At 33.7% G+C, this 18351-nt stretch overlaps 3 protein-coding genes and 1 long non-coding RNA gene across 5 annotated transcripts; 2 read left to right on the forward strand and 2 right to left on the reverse strand.

Annotated features, from left to right (window-relative positions):
* Nucleotides 1-244: 244 nt before the first annotated feature.
* LOC105633661 (dimethylallyl, adenosine tRNA methylthiotransferase) lies at nt 245-4820 on the reverse strand. The gene is made up of 7 exons (XM_012216292.4): nt 4347-4820; nt 4160-4248; nt 3928-4066; nt 1726-1824; nt 1449-1571; nt 968-1230; nt 245-836 (listed from the first exon to the last, which is right to left on the reverse strand). The coding sequence occupies exons 1-7, from the start codon at nt 4486-4488 to the stop codon at nt 726-728; spliced, it is 966 nt and encodes a 321-aa protein (XP_012071682.1). The 5' UTR covers nt 4489-4820; the 3' UTR covers nt 245-725.
* A 1192-nt stretch (nt 4821-6012) lies between these two features.
* LOC105633660 (mitotic-spindle organizing protein 1B) lies at nt 6013-7597 on the reverse strand. The gene is made up of 2 exons (XR_001046823.4): nt 7457-7597; nt 6013-6453 (listed from the first exon to the last, which is right to left on the reverse strand). It is a non-coding gene; the product is annotated as a mitotic-spindle organizing protein 1B (long non-coding RNA).
* A 3128-nt stretch (nt 7598-10725) lies between these two features.
* LOC105633658 (peptidase, S9A/B/C family, catalytic domain protein (Protein of unknown function DUF829, transmembrane 53)) lies at nt 10726-14303 on the forward strand. The gene is made up of 7 exons (XM_012216288.4): nt 10726-11096; nt 11803-11860; nt 12238-12318; nt 12394-12429; nt 12627-12866; nt 12946-13087; nt 13577-14303. The coding sequence occupies exons 1-7, from the start codon at nt 10924-10926 to the stop codon at nt 14068-14070; spliced, it is 1224 nt and encodes a 407-aa protein (XP_012071678.1). The 5' UTR covers nt 10726-10923; the 3' UTR covers nt 14071-14303.
* Nucleotides 14304-14386: 83 nt separating this feature from the next.
* On the forward strand, nt 14387-16627 carry FLDH (NAD(P)-binding Rossmann-fold superfamily protein). Of its 2 annotated transcripts, XM_012216290.4 has the most exons (6): nt 14387-14813; nt 14899-15027; nt 15112-15276; nt 15880-16010; nt 16139-16185; nt 16292-16627. In XM_012216290.4, exons 1-6 carry the CDS (start codon nt 14541-14543, stop codon nt 16330-16332), a joined length of 786 nt encoding a protein of 261 aa, XP_012071680.1. In that variant the 5' UTR covers nt 14387-14540; the 3' UTR covers nt 16333-16627. The 2 variants fall into 2 exon arrangements, with proteins under 2 accessions (XP_012071680.1, XP_012071679.1); XM_012216289.4 differs by having other exon boundaries at nt 15880-16185.
* The last annotated feature ends 1724 nt before the right edge of the window (nt 16628-18351 follow it).

Below are 18351 nucleotides of genomic sequence, written 5' to 3' on the forward strand. Positions count from 1 at the left end.
AGAAACAGAAGAATGATTTCATGCTTTCAAATTAAATTAATCAATTTATTATCAATATTGTATAAATTTTTATATTGCAAATAGTTCCTAAATATAGCATATTTATATAAAGCCACACACACATATACACATTTCAGCTAGATTTATTGGTCTGGTTTTGTCTTTCAACCGAAATAGAAGCTCTTTTCTATTCTCCCCTTTCATGATTAATCTACAAACAAGCACACCGACTCACCATCCAACATGGTCCAAGCAAAAGTCATCATTTCAATTTTAGAGAGAACGAATTTGCAATAGGCAGTTCTTAATTGCTTACAAATATCTGTAACTCATTAAAAAAAATAATCAATTTGCCCACCCCACCTAGCTCCTAACACCAACCAATCTTTTTAGGCTAATCCATTCTGAATCTTCCTTCCTTCGTGTTAATTGTAAAAGAGGTAAGCACCCGATTTCCCTACTTTCAGGATCACCAGGAGCAAGACTGCCATATCACATGTTACAAGAATGCTTCTGATAAATGGACGAGGAATCCAACTCCTCTACTATTCTCTTTTCTCAAAATCCAAAGTGAAAAGGGAAATGAAAAGATGTTTTGAAAGTCAAAATTCGCCAGATACAGAAGTAAGCAGAACCAAAATCATATCTTTGCAAAATTCTGAGAACATAGAGCTTGCAGCTCGAGTTGCTTTAACATTGATCACCATTTCAGTGTTAAAATCCAATCATGCACTAACAACACCAGAGACCCAGGGAACAATCAGTGGTGCATTTGGGTGGGAGTTTCTATATGATTCAGAATACCTGTCCTTAAAATTCAGTCTAGGCTTTTCGGCCTGCATTTTGGCAGATTAAAATATCAATCTTAGTTTGCTATAAATATTAGATTTAAATTATGTTACTATGTAAGAGAGAGAGAGAGAGAGAGAGAGAGAGAGAGAGAGAGAGAGAGAGAGTCACGCCTTACATATTTCAGCCAGCATTCCTGGTTCTTATGCACATATATATCTGGTGAATAGCATCCTGTCTCAGATGGGCAATAGACCCATATGTTGCATTTCTTTTCACCTGGCTTTGCACGTTTTGCCTGATCTAAGCAAGCTTGACAGCAGTCGGCTGCACTTTCTTTATGGTGGGTAAGGCCCCATCTGACAGCAGCACCATCATAGTCTGTATGAAGCTCAGCACGGCATTCTGGTGGGAGTGGCCTGCCAGGCAAAATATCTTCATCTGCACAGGAAAAGGACATAAATTAATAATAGATGATTTTTTACGTTCCAGATAAATGAAAAGGGGTAATGAGGAGATGGTCACATGCAGAGCAAGTCATAGTGCAATTGTGCAGGCTCCTATAAACCAGCTCCTACTCCTTGGCAGAAAAGACTCAGGCAGACTAAATGGAATAAGACAGTGTACCAACAAAAACTAAATGAGATTGATTTAATTACCAGGATCTTCCTCGCCCTCAGGTTTATCATCGTGTTCCTGGTTAACAATCTCAGCAGGTATCCAAAGGCCAATGTTCTCCAACAGCATTGCCCAATCAGACTCCAAGGCTCTCACCAGCGGCCCTACAAAATCGTTGATCACAATAATGAGGAACAGGTTCCACCCAACAAGTATTCAAAACTCACCACAAGGATCATACATGATAGATCCTTAAGACTTTTATTTACAAAATAAACTCTAGTATCAAACCGCGGGCTTCAAAAGTAAACTACATACCAGCTTCCTCTTGCAGAATAGTTGAATTCAGTCCCCATGTTCCATTAGTCAACTGTTCAACTTCATGCAGTTTTTCTCTGCGCCATCTTTCTACTGCTTCTGTATATCAACACAAGAATGCCAAGAAGATAATTAACAAGATATGTAAAGGAAAATCAACAAACTGATTCCATTATAATGGTTCTATCCCCAAATTTTATCACGCCTAACAAAGAGAAATTGTGACATTAAAATTTCAGAATAGCTAGCCTTAAACTGTTTAACAAAGCAATTAATATGAGTCTCCAAATGATTTACAAGGCATGTGATGACCCTAAAGCAAACATATAGATAGCCCATGGCTTAGTTTTTGAATCAAAGACTCTAGGTGTTTTTCCATAAGCCCACCGAATGAACACAAAAATCATAATATATCAATTATCATGTGCATGAGCATGTGCATACCCAATTAGATAAGAATTAAGGGTTAATTAAGTTGAACAGAAGTCCACTTGTGCTTTTCTTTCTTTTTTTTTTTTTTTATTTATAATATGGGTTCACAAATTCCATGAACAAGAATTTTTTTTTCCAGGTTAAATATTCAGTATATGGCTACTGCTTCTTCTGAAGAGATCGAGAATGGATTTCTCCATTATCACACTATAATAATTTTGCTAAATCACGAGTGGCTTGAGGCTGAAGTGAACAAGGAGAACAATGAGAAACCAAGCAAGTTGCAAACCATGGTCAATGTAGGATGATATGTTGTAGTAAACTAGTAAAGTAGACGCCTAAATGGAGACCAACGATGAAACAATGCCGTAGCATTAATGCAGCAGAAAGGACGGCAGTAATTATGGACAAATTTAGCTGGAAAATGGTTGAGGTTGTTATCCAGTTAGCATTGATGCAGATGAAATTGAAGTGTGTATAATAAAAGAGATAAAGACAAATAAAGAGGGCAGAAGCAGGCAAATATGGCTGTGGCTGAGGTACAAAAAATGAGTTGTCACAGAAATCAGTAGCATGGTTGGCATACCAGAAGTGGAGGTAGATATAATGGTGGAAAAGGTACAAAGAACATGTCAGTATTGGTGGAATGAAGTAGCAACCCTCTGTAAAGCGGTCATTCCCAACCAAGCTAATACGAAATGACTGATATCTAATTTAATGTGAATTCAGCTACTGATATCTATTTATACATAAGAATGTATTAAGTCAAACACCAGACCAAAAATTTAATTGCAAAGAATTTAGCTGAAGAGCTCAACAAGCAATGACAATTACTCGCTGGCAGTCATTTTTGTTGACATTAGAATGGTGAAGCTGAAATGCTTATACTTTGCAACTAAAGCATTATCGAGCTTAGTTCTATTGACTTCTATGCTCCACACCTCTTGAGTTCTACATTTCTAAAATAGATGAAATTTTGAAGTAGAAAGCAACCGAAGAACACAAGTGAGAAGGGTTAGGGGATAAAGAAAGACTGCTTAAAACAACCAACACCTACTCCTATGTAGTCAAATCATTGTTTTCTGACCAATAATAGATAAGTAATAAAGCTAATTGAATATGTATATTTAAGGATAGCTGCTCTTACAGAAAGTATTTTATTTTATTTGTTTTATTTTTTCACATTCCCAAATGAAGCAGAATAGAGGTTTTCTAAGCTTCCACAGCACTTTACTAATATGATGGTAATCAAATGCTGAATAATGTACAAAAAATATGATCTCTGCATCTACTCCAAGAAATTGATATATAGCGCTGATTACCATAGTGTCCAGTTCAATGTGCACAGCAATTGTATGACTACAATTTCCTGGGTGGCACTTGTGATTATCAAAGACAAATGAGGCATTGGCTAATGTAACTGTGGATATTAACCTTCATGAAACGGAAAAAGATAATGAAGAATAATGTAGCCTTCCTACAAACTTTTGTCTATTACATTTTGCCACTGCCAAAAGTTTTACTAATTCAACCAAAACTCGGCCTTTATAAAGCCACCTTAAGACTACCTAACAAGCATTTGTTATGCAAGAGTTACAATCAACAAGGAAACCACTGGCCGAGTAAAACTCCACAGGAATTTCCAACTCCCTCCAGTTATAACAATTACTTAAATGTCGTAGTCTAATAAAAAGCTTTGCAACGTAAATTCAGTTAACACAATGGCAGTACAATATCAATAAAAAAACGATGAACTGAAAGTGAACCAACCTCGCTGCTCAGTAATATTGGCATTTGCGTTCAAGCTTCTCAACCGCAGCAAAATCTCCTCTGTTATCCTCTCTTTGATTTCCAAGGGTAATTCAACCATCTTCTCATATTTCTTAAGCTCGTTCTTGAGTTCCTTCACCTGTCAACAAAAGGCCCCATCCTCCCCATCAACCATTATCGAATTAAAAAGAACACAATAGCTCAAACACGAAATAAAACAAAAAATTTCTACCACTTTAACAAGCTGCACAGGTTCATTCGCTCTTCGAATCCGAATTGATTCCTCCATCTTACTAATCTGATCCGGCGTATACTTTACAACTGCAACAAAAATTTCTCAAAATCAAATTCGACAACCGCAGAACAAGGAAACCTTAAGAGCAGAGAAATTGGATTAAGAAACAATAATGAGGTATTACCATTATCTAAATCATTATTGGAGTAAATATACAGTGAACCGTAGAGAGAGCGAAGAACATAAAGAGCAACAACAATATTGATGAAGCAAACTATAAGAGTCGTTCTCTTATACGAGCATCCCCATTTCACGCCTCTCGCCATCTCCACCTCATCCCACCATATCCCACTCTCTCTCTCTCTCTCTCTCCTTCTCTTTTTTCCTTCTACGTTCTCTAAATTCAATCAAAAAATAAACAAACAAATGAAAATTTGCTTTCTTTTACCAGATCAAAAACATAGATCCCAAAAATAGAAACTTAGCTCTCCGATAGGCTGGTTGCCTTCTTCACTTTTGCATCCAACACGATGGAGATTAGGGAATAAATTTACGCCTGTGTCCGTAATGGCAAGTTCTTACGGATTCTTAATCGCGTGAAACAAAACAGAGTAAAGTGAACTTTCGTACTTTTATTTTTGTTTTTTTTTGTTATTAGCATCACTATCGCATTTTCTATTGCTAAATTGCGATAATGATATATATTTGAAATTAAATTGCACTAATAATAATTAATCAATTACACTTTGTTAAGACTCGGTCCGTGCTATCGTGCGCTTTTTCCTTGTAAGTGGGGGATGGAGGGAATTAGGTGAACGATCCGACTCATTATAATTATAAACTAATCCCTGCTGGTTTATAGTATGGTTTAACGATTTTGTGCACTGTTGGTTTATAGTATGGTTTAACGATTTGATTACTATAACATGCTGTTTAATTGGGTTCTTCTAACATGCGCCGAAGGGTGTTTGGTTACGCAAAGTGCATTAAATGAAGAATGCTTGGCATATTTATGGGGTTAAAGCCTTAAAGGACACATGTCTAAACTGTTACTTTATACTATTTTAATAAATATTCTGATTCTGATTGTGTGATTAATATTTTGCTTTTTATACATAGAAATGGATAAAAATGATATAAACAAAAATCCAGATTACTTTAGTAAGCAATTTGTGTGATTGAGTTGGGGGAAATAATTTTATTATAGCAACTATATTGAAACTCAAAACATTTGGTTGATTTTAGGTAAACCACACATTATATATGGTTAATGTGCATCAACACTACAGTTGAACATCGAATCAATTTTCATTTAGAGCAATTTAGCAACGGAAAATATTTCTATATTGGATTGATGAGCATTTCAATTGAATCATCAGTTAGGGAAAAGACATTTTATACATAGCACACCTTAATTATATTCCCCCCTTAGTTATTTTCCTGAATTTAAGTTCGTTGTTGTAAATATAAAAAATGTTTAATTTACTAAATGTTTCTTTTTTATTTATCATTATTATTTGAAAACTCAGTCTGCAGAAAGATACTTAAAGAAGAAGAGCAGTTTTAATACATTCATTAGTATTAGATATGAACCTAAGTTCAAATGGTAACTTAAATGGACAATGTAACTACTTATATAATACAGAGAAGATCAAAATTATAATCAGAAATTGAGTGACTGATAGGAATATATAAACTGTCCGAGTATAAGGTACAACTACAGAGAACCAAAATGAGATTTCAAGCCATGCTTGTGTTACAATCAACTAATGAGATAGGATAGAAACTCCCACACGCATTTCAATTCAATATATTAAAATATATTCGATCCTACACTACAACGTCCAAACTCCAGGAAATTCCATGGCATTAAAATGGACAAAAATCTTATATAATTTTCAAAATGACAAACATTAAAAGCTTATTATTTTCATTCACACTTGAAACTTCTTTATGGAATGGATGATGAAGACATTAGGAGTTGGTGGAGAAAATAACCTTTCTCTTTGCAGTTCTTTCACCGCAGCTGCTACTGCGTGACCCAAATCACACAAGGCAATAAGCACACTTCATGGAGTGGATGATGAAACATTAGGAGCTGCTGTAGAAAATAACCTTTCCCTTTGCAGTTCTTTCACGACAGCTGCTAGTGCCTCTGGATTTAGACCCAAGTCACACAAGGCAATAAGCACAGAGAGTGTGTGTCGGTCAATTCCTGTGTCAAGAATGTTCGACATGTGAAATGCCAAATCTAGGGATTCTCTGGCTGTTTTTGTAACCTCCGGATCCATCTGAAAAAAGATAAAATATTGAATGAAATTAAATCAAATTACGAATGAAACGAATGGAGTTTTGCAAGTTTAAGTCCATTAATAAAGAAATCTACAAGGTCAGAATACGCTAGGGATTATTGGTTTATCGGGTTAGTAAATGGGAAAAATACTATTTGACAGACAAATGTACTTGTCATTCATCATTTCAGTCTTTCAGATTCTTAGAAAGAAAGCACTATCTCAAGCTATAAAACTGAACATGTCATCGGAGAACAAAAAAATGAAACTTCAAATCAGAAGTTGCTCAAACAGTTTTGAGTAAAAACCACAATTCATCACAAACATGTACCACTGCACCATTATTCCAAACTGAGAATCATTTAACACAAACATTGAAATAGGTATAAAAACAAAATCCTTGTACAGCAGCTTCTTTGATCTTTATCCCAGTAACGCACATTCTATCTTTTCCACATATACCATCAGATAACTTCAACATCTAGAAATGTACCAATTGAACGCAATACATATTAATGCTGCTTGTTTACTTTTTCGGGATAAAATCAATAATTTTTGTTGTTGTTGCAAATGGAAAAGCAGATCTATTGCTAATGGGGAAAATGACCTAATAAATGGAAAACTTCAAGAGAGCACTAGACTAAATATTTGAAAGGGGCAAGCAGAATATATTGGGGATCCATGAATGAATCAGCAGGTAAAGCCATAATTGCCAAATGCGAAGCAAAACTAACAGATGATCAACATTTTTTTAAGAGATTATGATGAACATGTTAATGCTAACTATACCATGTCAAAGCATATTTTATCAATTAAAGCAAATTAAGAGATAGAATAGACAGGTCTTCTATAAGTAATCAAAGTATAGAAAGCAGCAAAATACAAAAATGCACAAATCAAACCCTAAGTAATTGAAACAATCGAAAGTTTCATAATCTGAAATTTCACAAAATTAATTAGGAGATTTGAGAAACAGATGCAGAATGAGAGAATTCTGACGTACTGTAGATTAAGATTTTTGCAATCCGATGGAGATATTGCGTAACAGAGACGAGCAACCGACGAAGAATTAGTTATCGTTTTCAACATGAACCGAATCAGCTAATTTTAAAAAGAAGCAGTAAAGTAAGTCTCGTTTTTAAATCACAGTAATGAGAAGATGTTCGCCGCATTTTTGTTGCATAAACGAAAGTCGTTCTGTTGGTTTTCACTTTTCAGGCCTTGGACTGTCGTATAGGAATTGTCGTCTTGTGGAACGACTAATATTTGTTATTTTATTACACAATTAAGGGATTTTGAATTTGATCCATTAAACGGCAACGTTTATACTCATCAGCCCAAAATATATTGATTTCAGCAAATCTCAAGTCAAGGGAACGGAACGAAATGTATCTCTTCTCAATCTACTGTTCTTTTTAGTAAATACATTGCACGTTTATATTTTCATATTAGCACGTCTTTAATAAATTTAAATGTTAAAAATAATTATTATCTATAAATTAAAATGTTAAAAACATATTTTTAATAAAATAAAAGTATTAAAATAAAAAATAATATTCAATAATAAGATGATAATTTTATTTTAATATGAACAAAAAAATATATAAAGTCTAAATATTAATTGCACTATCAAAGAAATTTCAGTAATATAATTCTTTTTTTGAGAAAATAATATAATTTTGTTAAATTTTAACATCATGCAAAATACAATGTAAATTAATTTATGTTCAAAAATGTTTTTGCAATTTTCTCATATAATAAAAAAAAAATCATATATTCTACTTTTATACAAATATATTTGTAAATTTAAATATATCTTACCATTTAAATTATTTTTAATAGGCTTAATTTTTTTAACTACCCGATTGATAATGATAGACATTAAATAAGCATTGGCATTTTTTTTTTTCCTCTTTTCTTGGATTCATGGGGCATTTAAATCACTATTTTTTATGAATTTAATTATTTTAACCACACGATTGACAATAATAGACATTAAATAAGCATCGGTTTCTTTTCTTTTTCCCTCTTTTCTTGGATAAAAATGTCTTATAAGGAAGGACTTGGTTCGTGAGAACATGGGACCATGGAACCTAATATTAGCAATTGTCAAACTCAAACACCATATTTCCGACTGGGTCACATTAAAATTAATTAAGATATGTCTGCCGTTGCGTCAATTATGAGGTAACCACCACCACACGCCCATCCCATTACTTCAACCCCACCTCTCGTCGTCCCTCTTCTGGATCTTAGCCCATTCTCATTATAACGACAAATTTTAGATCAACAAAAAACAAAACGACATACTTAAATACCTAAACCCCACCACATATAGTTACTAAAATGATGTTTATTTTATGAGGTAATTTCATGGTAAAGATGTATGAATATTTTTAATTTTTCATCTTAAATTAAAAATTTATATTTGATTATTAACATTTTTATAATTTTCTTAACAACCACTTTCTTTTAAAACTATATTTTTACTTTAGAATAGTCAAGAATATTATCAAACAAAGTGTATAATTAATAGGATTCAGTACGTTGTGGATTCAATTTAACATAAAGCTAATTAGTTAATCACAAGGACGAAGCTACATATACTTGAGCCAAGGCAATTGTGCGCCTCACTTATTTTGTTTTTAAAAAATATTCTATGCAAGTCTTGAATCCAATTCTTATACGTGTGACTTTTTTAAATGTACACCTTAAGACTAAGGTAGAAATTAATTTTTTTCCATGTATTTTAATAATTTATCTCTATTTTTAACAATAAAAGTATAAAAAAATTGACAAAATGATATAATATTGTAGCGGATGCAAAATATATGAATAAAACTATGTATTTCTAAAAATTTTGAGTAATATTATATGCTAGGCGATCTCTTGCACTTTGCGCGACTATATAGTATTTATTTTTTTATTTAAAGTATAAGATATGATTATGAGTAAAATTGCTAACAAATTAAAATACATACCATGCATAGATAATATGATTTAAATATATTATATATAATTTAAATTTTTTATTCTAAATATGAGTAAATTATTCATGTAATAAACTTGAAAGGAAATACTATTATAGTAAGTATGTGTGGCTAATTGAAATAGCAAATACAGGAAGAAAAAAAAAATGAATAAGAATGTATATCAATTTTGAGTAATAAATTGAAGAATATAATATATTACCATATTATAAAGAAAGAAAAGAAACAATATTATTCACCATCTTATCTCATTGTTTCAAAGGTATATGAGACCGATATCGATGGTTGATGGATTGACACAAACAAATTTTATCATCTACTTGCAAAAAATTTTCATTTTATTTCACAGTAAAGTGATAATATAAAAGACAAATTGAAGATAGAGAGACGAAAGAAAGATCAAAGTTTTATAACTCATAAATTAAAAAAAAAATATATGTTTAGAAGTGAACGTTAGAGAGAATTTAAAATGAGAGATGCATGTTTTGTTTTGTGACCATTATTTAAAAATGCAACTAACAGACAATTTAAAATTGAGAAGTGTTTAGACCACATAAAAGTAATAAAGAAATGTAATTTTAAATGCAAAGCGAGGTAATTTTAAATGAGAAATGTTTAAAACTCATAAAAGTAATAAGAATTAGATTGGAGAGATGCATGAATTTTAATTTTTTTAATATAAAACTTTTCTCAGTCAAATTAAAAGTAAATACTAAAATAATAGAAAGTCTTCATCTCTTAAATTAATATCAGGCATCGTATAAAAAGACACTGTGATTATGATGAGAATATAGCAAAATGTAGAGATAAAATAATAATTTTTTGAAATATATGAGTTTTAATAAAAATTTTATATAATTTAAATACAATTAAACTAAATTTTGTAACGTATAAATAAAAGGTTAATGCTAAACTTTTTTTTTTTTTCATGTTCAAATGGAAATACCAAGGAAAAATCAAAAAACGGAAACTCCCATTCAAGAATTATCCGACGCCTGGTCGCTACACATTGACGTGACGTCTACACTTTTGATTGCTAAAGGGTGTCCGTTTTTAGCAACCGAACAGATTTTCCAACGAATCAGAAACTCACACCCACACTTTCTAACTGTAGCTTACTGCATATGATTTATCAAAAACCAAGACAGCAGTAAAGTTACACGTGGATTATATATCCATTTTGATTTGCCGGATGGCAAGTACACAGAACAGGGAATAGATATTTTGCAGAGAATCTGAGGCCCCAAAGTTTTCCATTATAAAAATAAAAAACGCTGCAGACATTTGGCAAAAAAAAAAAAAAAAACCAGTGGAGAGACAGAAACTAGAGCCGTATTATTGCGTCTTGAATTTTGCTCTGTGGATGGTTCCGATTCTCTAGAATTATATATTTTTTTAAGATATTGGTGAGTTCGTCGACTCGCGTTTCAGAGACTTGGAAGTTGTATCTGCTGATTGAGAAGAAAATCGAGAAGAGGAAATGTGGGGATATGGGGGAAGGTACTATTGGGGGAGAAAAGAAAGGAAAAGAGAAGGAATAGCAGTGCTGTTTGCTTGGATGTCGAGCGAAGAGAGGCACTTGAAGAACTATGTAGAGCTCTACTCGTCTCTGGGATGGAATTCACTTGTTTGTCACTCTCAATTCCTCAATATGTTAGTTCCGGTTTTGCTCTGATTGTTTTGTTTCCTTATTTTTCTTGAAATTGGTTGGTCCTTCTGCATATCTGATGATACGTATTCCGGGTTTGGTTGACTCGGATTATGCGTAAGGTTATGTTATATATTGGTTCTGGGTTTGGTTTGCTTTGACTTAGTTCTCAGGATTTGGGGGTTGGGTGTGAAACTGGTAGAATTTTTTGTACTTTAGTAATTATTTGATTCATGCTAAATTGAAGTTCTGTGCGTCAAATTGCTATATTAGCTTAGCTAGATATTTGATTTGATGGTGTAATAGTAAACTTCTCCTTTTTCTATCTATTTTTGATGTTCCTTCAATTGGCAGTACTTTATGTTAAAAGCGCTATATTAAGATCTGATGTTTGAAAATAAACAACTAAACTGCCTGTTTGTTTTTTCATGCTGGAAATGAATAAAGATTTGCGTTTCCTCTAAACATAGTATTTGGTTTGAGTTTCATACACCAAAGCTAATATTTTGAAAACTAGGATCTATGCTATTGACTTTTTCTTGATGGGATTGACTTATTTTATTTTTCTAAATAAATAACATCAAGTAGTCTACTGCTTTGAAATGTTAGTCTAGGGATAATGGGAAGTTATATACAGTTTCTTTCTTTCATATATCTCGCCTCCACAAAATTAATTTTGAAATTGGAGCATAATGTCAATTATCTTCACAGGTTTTTCCCAGACAAAGCTGAAGCTTTAGCATTTGATATTCTCAACAGAATTGTTGAGGTTAGTTCTGTTTGCTTCTATCTCTGTGTATGTATGAATGTTTATGTGAATATCATTTGGTGGAATTTCGCTCTGTGCTCAGTTACCACTTTACCTTGACAAAGCATCTCCTCACTTCTTAAGCTGAATAGCTGTGCTCCCTCTACTTGCACAGACACACGAGATTCAGTCAATTAATATGTTTGATAAATGCTTATTCAGTAGGTCTAGACGAAATCCACTCTATGTTCCATTACCTTTAACCTTGCAAAGCATTTCGCTGTGGATTTTATATGGCCTACTTTGCTGAATTTTTGTACTCCTTCTACATGGAACATGTTTAAGCTTGGAGCTTAATTATCTAAATGATTTCATTGCTTCATTTATTTGGATTTCAGGAACTAAAGACGAGGCCTTGCCCTCTGGTCTTCATGTCTTTTTCTGGAGGTCCAAAAGCCTGTATGTACAAGGTTCTTCAGGTAAACTGTGAGTGCTTAAAATTTATTGGTGGAATTTAATATGGATATTGAATATGTTTTACTTTTCCATTGCAGATCATTGAGGGGAAGTGTAAATTACAACTGAATTTGGTATGTTTGCCCTTTGCAACTATGCAGCTGGAGTTTTTCCTCCTTTCTTGGCTCCCTACTTGAAATTTTATCATGCCTTCTCGGAAAAATTTATGTCGAGATAATAGCTTTAATATGCATTTTTTTTTTTTTTTTGCTAGTGTTTTCTGATTTGTGCACTGAGATACCTTTTTTTAAAAAATTTCTTCTATATAAAGGATGATCGCCGACTGGTTAGGGACTGTATTTCGGGCCATATCTATGATTCTAGTCCTGTGGATTTTACAAGTGTTCTGGGGAGAGAGTTTATTGTTCACCCATCTGTTCTTAAAATGTCTCGTCCACCAAAAGTCCTATCATGGATGGTAAACAGCATTTCTGATTGTCTTGATGCTCTCTTCCTCAACAAATTTGAATCACAACGTGCTGAGTATTGGCAGACACTATACTCATCTGTTGTGAGTATTTCGTAGCTTATTGTTATGCAATTTTTTTATACCTTTTCCCACACTTGAATATATTATCATTCTATTGCAGAGTATGGGGGCTCCATATCTCATTGTCTGTTCAGAAAGTGACGATCTTGCTTCATATCAAGTTATTTGCAATTTCAGTCAAAGACTGCAAGAACTTGGGGCTGATGTAAAACTTGTGACAATGAGTGGCTCTCCTCATGTAGGTCTGTCTAAATGTTTGCAATTATTTGGTAATCCTTACTGCATCTTTTTAATGTCCCTGCAGAAACTATGGGTTTTCTGGTTCATGCTTTCTGCTATCAAGTACTCATTGTTTGAGATAATCCTTTTTCTTTCAATAATTTGTACTTTGATACGTCAGGTTCTGACACCAGCATGCTTTTTTTTTTTTTCTCTGTTATGGTAGAAGTGGTGAAATACTAGAATCAATAGCAGACTTGGTATGTTAGAATCAAAGTTGTTATGGATAGGCTTCTGTTTCATATTGGAAATCATTGAACATTTAATTGAGATATCTTGCTGCATGCGTTCTATCTTTTATTTATCTTAAAACTTGATTTATTGAATTTTAACTGCCATTTTCAAGAAGTTTTGAGGGAATTGTCTTGTGGACTTGATATGTTTCTGATATTCTTGGATATCTTCATATTGACATGTCCAATTTTTCTCCACGTGATTCATCACTGTTGTAGGTCATTTTCGACTTTATCCATTTGACTACAAGGCTGCTGTGACTGAACTCCTCGGTAAGGCAGCTGCAGTTTACTCACAAAGAATTCGACGACTTGAAGGAGAAAGATTGGGTGTAGAGGGGACGCATGATGAGATCTCGGAACCAATTGGCGATCTGAGGAAAGCAGTAGAAAGTCCAAACCAGAGCTTTTGTGGAGTTACTATCCAACCAAGTGACAATTTCTTCATGCCAAGCTCAGTGGGCTATTATGAGGGTAGAGATATGGGTTCCTTGCAAGATGAACACAAGGAAGATTTGATTCATTTGCATAACCCTCCGCGTATTAACGCTCATGGTGTTCTTGGTCAAGTACTTTTCGACGTATGTGTTCCAAAGACCGTTGAAGATTGGGATATTAAGTCATCAGCATCATTAAGTAGACAGCCATATAGTTCTACCCGAAGGCATGCTCCATTTAATCCCATCAAATGCATACTCCGTTCAAGACTGTAATCTCTCACTGCGATTTCCCTATGAAGGCTAATAATCATGTGAATACGCGGGATTTGAACCTGCTTGAAGGACTTGGCTTAGAGTATCTCAAAGAGGAAATGCTTTATATCAAACCTAACATGAAATTCCCAAGAAATAAACCTGCTAGCGAAAAGGAACTTGAGATGTGGTAACTGTAATAACTGGTATTGGTCTTCTGTAGGCAATAATGAAATCGTTGCCATTACTTGAAATGCTGACCTTTCTTCTTCTAACTAAATGTACAGTTTACTTTAGCGGCAAAGCTTCAATCAAATCTGTCTTTTTTTAAAAAAAAATTGTTTCAATCTAAAAGAATGAGGTTAATCCATTTTAAGCAAAAATTCTACCGGAGATGTTAGATGTTAGGGCCAACGATAAGTGTGTAACCCTCTAGTTTATATTTATACTTCCAAGCAAGCCATACTACCATAGTGCAAGTTGTTGCGAGTATGAGAGTGCTGGTGACTGGTGCTTCGGGTTACTTAGGTGGGAGACTCTGCAACGGCCTGCTTCAACAAGGTTACTCTGTCCGCGCCTTGGTCCGTCGCACCAGCGATGTCTCCGCCCTCCCTTCTCCATCCACTGGCGGGGACTTCGAGCTCGCCTACGGTGATGTCACCGACTATCGGTCCCTCCTGGATGCCTTCTCTGACTGTCACGTCATCTTCCACGCTGCCGCTCTAGTCGAGCCCTGGCTACCGGATCCTTCTAAATTCTTCTCCGTATGTCCAAGTTCGCTTTCATTTCAATATATTTCAAAAGCACAAAATCGATAAACTGAAAGACAAAAATATCTAATTTTGTTAGGTCAACGTAGGGGGGTTGAAGAACGTGTTAGAGGCGGCTAGAGAAACAAAGACAATCGAGAAAATTATCTACACGTCGTCGTTTTTCGCCCTTGGACCAACCGATGGATATATTGCCGATGAGAACCAAGTATTAGCAACCAGCATAATCGGTTTCAGCTTCATTTTCCCTCAAATTCTGAATTTGGCCATTGTAATCTTTTGTATTTTACAGGTGCACTCAGAGAGGGTTTTTTGTACGGAGTACGAGAAATCCAAGGCGATCGCTGATAAAATTGCATTACAAGCTGCTGCCAATGGTGTACCGATAGTGGTGGTTTATCCCGGTGTCATTTATGGTCCTGGCAAGCTTACTACGGGTAATATTGTGGCTCAATTGGTAAGATTGGTTGCTTATTCGTTTGACTTTGAAGTAGTGATGTTTACTAATAATCAACATAGTTCTTAAGATACAATGAATTCTGATCGAACAGACGAAAGTGATACGTAATTCTTTTCTTGAATACAATTCAGTTCAGTTCAGTTGAAGTTAGTGCTAGTGCCTATTCTTAGGTCAGGAACTGGTTTTCATTTAATTTGTAGGTTATATGATACATTCTGTGATAACTTTTCATTCAGTTAGACACAATTATCATGCAATGTGGGATTACCCTTTTAGCATTTATTTCAGTATGCCACAAAGATAGCATGGAATTTGTTATGCTTGAAGCAGATCTCGTTGAACTTTTCAAACGAACTCTAAAATTAGTTGACTTCACTAGTGAATTCTATACTCATTAGTTAGGCTAACGACATGTTAATTCATTTTCAAATAAATTTTAGTAACAAAATGTATTTGTAAATGAGATAAAATCCTCATTCATTTAACTCAAACACTATGTAATTGTGATCCACATTACTGACGAAAGTAATGTAAAATGATTTTTTGCTTTGACAAATAGTAGACTTTGCTTTTCTGATGTCTTATAAACTCTAATTTCAGCTGATTGAACGATTTCAAGGGCGTTTACCAGGATACATAGGCAATGGAAATGATAAATTTTCCTTCAGTCATGTTGATGATGTAGTCCAAGGACACATAGCAGCAATGAACAAAGGTCAACCAGGTGAAAGGTATCTACTCACAGGAGAAAATGCATCATTCACGCATATTTTTAATGTAGCTGCCATTATCACTAAAACAAAGAAACCAAGATTTAGCATTCCTTTATGGCTGATTGAGGCTTATGGATGGTTATCAGTTCTTTTCTGTCGACTTACGGGAAAGCTTCCACTTATCAGTCCACCGGTATGCCGATCTTATTATTTGATTGAATTGTTTGATTGCTAACTAGACTATTACAGACTTGTGTCTTTTGATACTTGAATACATTATACTTTCACCATTTTTGCAGACAGTGCATGTTCTAAGACACCAATGGGCATATTCTTGTGAGAAGGCCAAAGCAAAAGTGGACTATAATCCTAGAAGCTTGCAGGAAGGACTAACGGAGTTACTTCCCTGGTTGAAAAGCTCAAGGGTGATAAAATATTAAGTAGAAAATATTTATTGTTGAAGGTGTTTTTTTCTTGTAGAATATCATCTAGCTCTTGCTTTGTGTTGTTGTATCTCTTGAAACTATCATATCTTTCCTGTTTTAAATCACTCTCTCTGAAGCGATCAGTGATGGATTTATCCTGTTAGAAGTCATCACTATTGATTGAACGATTAGAAAGTCATTTTGCAGCCATCATTCACTGACTTTGAATCAATGATCCCTGATGCCTCTGTGAAGAATCGTCCAGTAGATGAGTCGAGGAATGGATTCAATTTTCTTAAATTGATAGAACGGAGAAAGATATTTCCTTTCACAAATAATTAGCGTAATTCATTTATAAATCGATGAGTAACATTAAAATAATCGAAGGTTTCCAACACCTTAACTTGGCAAGACTGCTAAATAATAGGTCCACTGAGGTCTTCTTTTTCTCAGTTTAACCTACTACATTTTTTCTCAATGGTTTTGTGTCGTTTAGCAGACTTTTCATGATTTATAACCAATGGACACACTTTTAGTTAGATGTCACGATATATAATGACGACAAGACGTTCAGTCACGATATATAATGACGACAAGACGTTCAGTCTGCAGCAAACAATGTCGTTTTCAATCCCCTCAAAGAAGTTGCAATGATAATGTAGGACCCATTATCCGTGTGTTGTCCAGGCGTAAGAAACGGTAAACAGCAGCAGCCACCCTTGAAACTTATCCACTTGTATTTTGGAAGCGACCAATAAAATTTGGGAATTTATTTTGGATTTTGTAATACACATCCAAATTGGATTCAGCCATATGTTGAACATACATAAAACAGTTAAGGATGAAAATAGTTATTGCATTCGCTTCAATCATTTGCAATTAAAATTTTATTTGTAAAGTGATAAATTTTATTTGTAAAATTAAATGTTCAAAATTTTAAAAAATAAATGAAAAAAAATAATTTTACCTATAAAATCGGATATTCAAAATTTACAACCGCAATTATCGAAAGAATTTTACTCTACGATTATCTCTATCTAAATATAAATATAAACAAAAAAGTATGTTGATAAGGATAATCCCAATCTTGTCTGACTACAAGCACAAATTAGTTGCATCCAGAAAAAAAAAAATCATATATTTTATTAATATCCAAAAGTTTGAATTGAGCTTTACTTTTACATGAACGACATAGACAATCCAATTCCAACTTGTCTCTTACTCCATTGACATTGTGGCTGGCACATGGTCCTCGTCCAACGTGATACTTAAAAAGAAAATGACTTCTATGTAGAGTAACTTGATCTTTGTTTGGAATTTCTCCCTAAGGATATGAAATACCCAGTCACAGTATCACATACATGTTTTATTTCTGATCACACAAGTGAAATTCTTTTTTTTTTTTTTTTTTTTTTTTTTGTCTGATACACATATTTTTGCATATTTAAGAACTGACCTGGCATGGCTCTTGTACAAGAGTGGAAGGAACAGAAGGTGAACATTCCTAGAAGGTATATAGAAGGGGGCAAGAACTCTTCATTCCCATGTGTCTTGCAAACTTGAAGAAGATATATAATTGCAGAATAATTGTTCATCATATTCATATCACATCCACTCTATAGGAAATTAGTAATTTAATTTATGATTTAATTACAAAAAAACCCTTGAAGTTTGTATTAGCATACACTTCTGTTCATATATATTGTTTCGAAATTACTATAATGTTATCAAGGACAAAAACAAGATTTTAATAGGTTTGAGGGATTAAAGCATTCTAAAATTTGAAGAATCAAGATGTGATTGATTTTAAATTTTTAAGGATTAAAGGGTAATCTAATCAAATTCTCAATAGCTGACAAATGATGAAATTTGTTATAATTTTATAATTCTAAGAACCAAAATGTTGAATTATCAATGATCAAAATGTATATTAA

This window comes from Jatropha curcas, chromosome 9 (genome assembly GCF_041381405.1).
Source record: "Jatropha curcas cultivar XTBG-Jc1 chromosome 9, XTBG_Jcur_1.0, whole genome shotgun sequence".
Lineage (NCBI taxonomy): Eukaryota > Viridiplantae > Streptophyta > Magnoliopsida > Malpighiales > Euphorbiaceae > Jatropha > Jatropha curcas.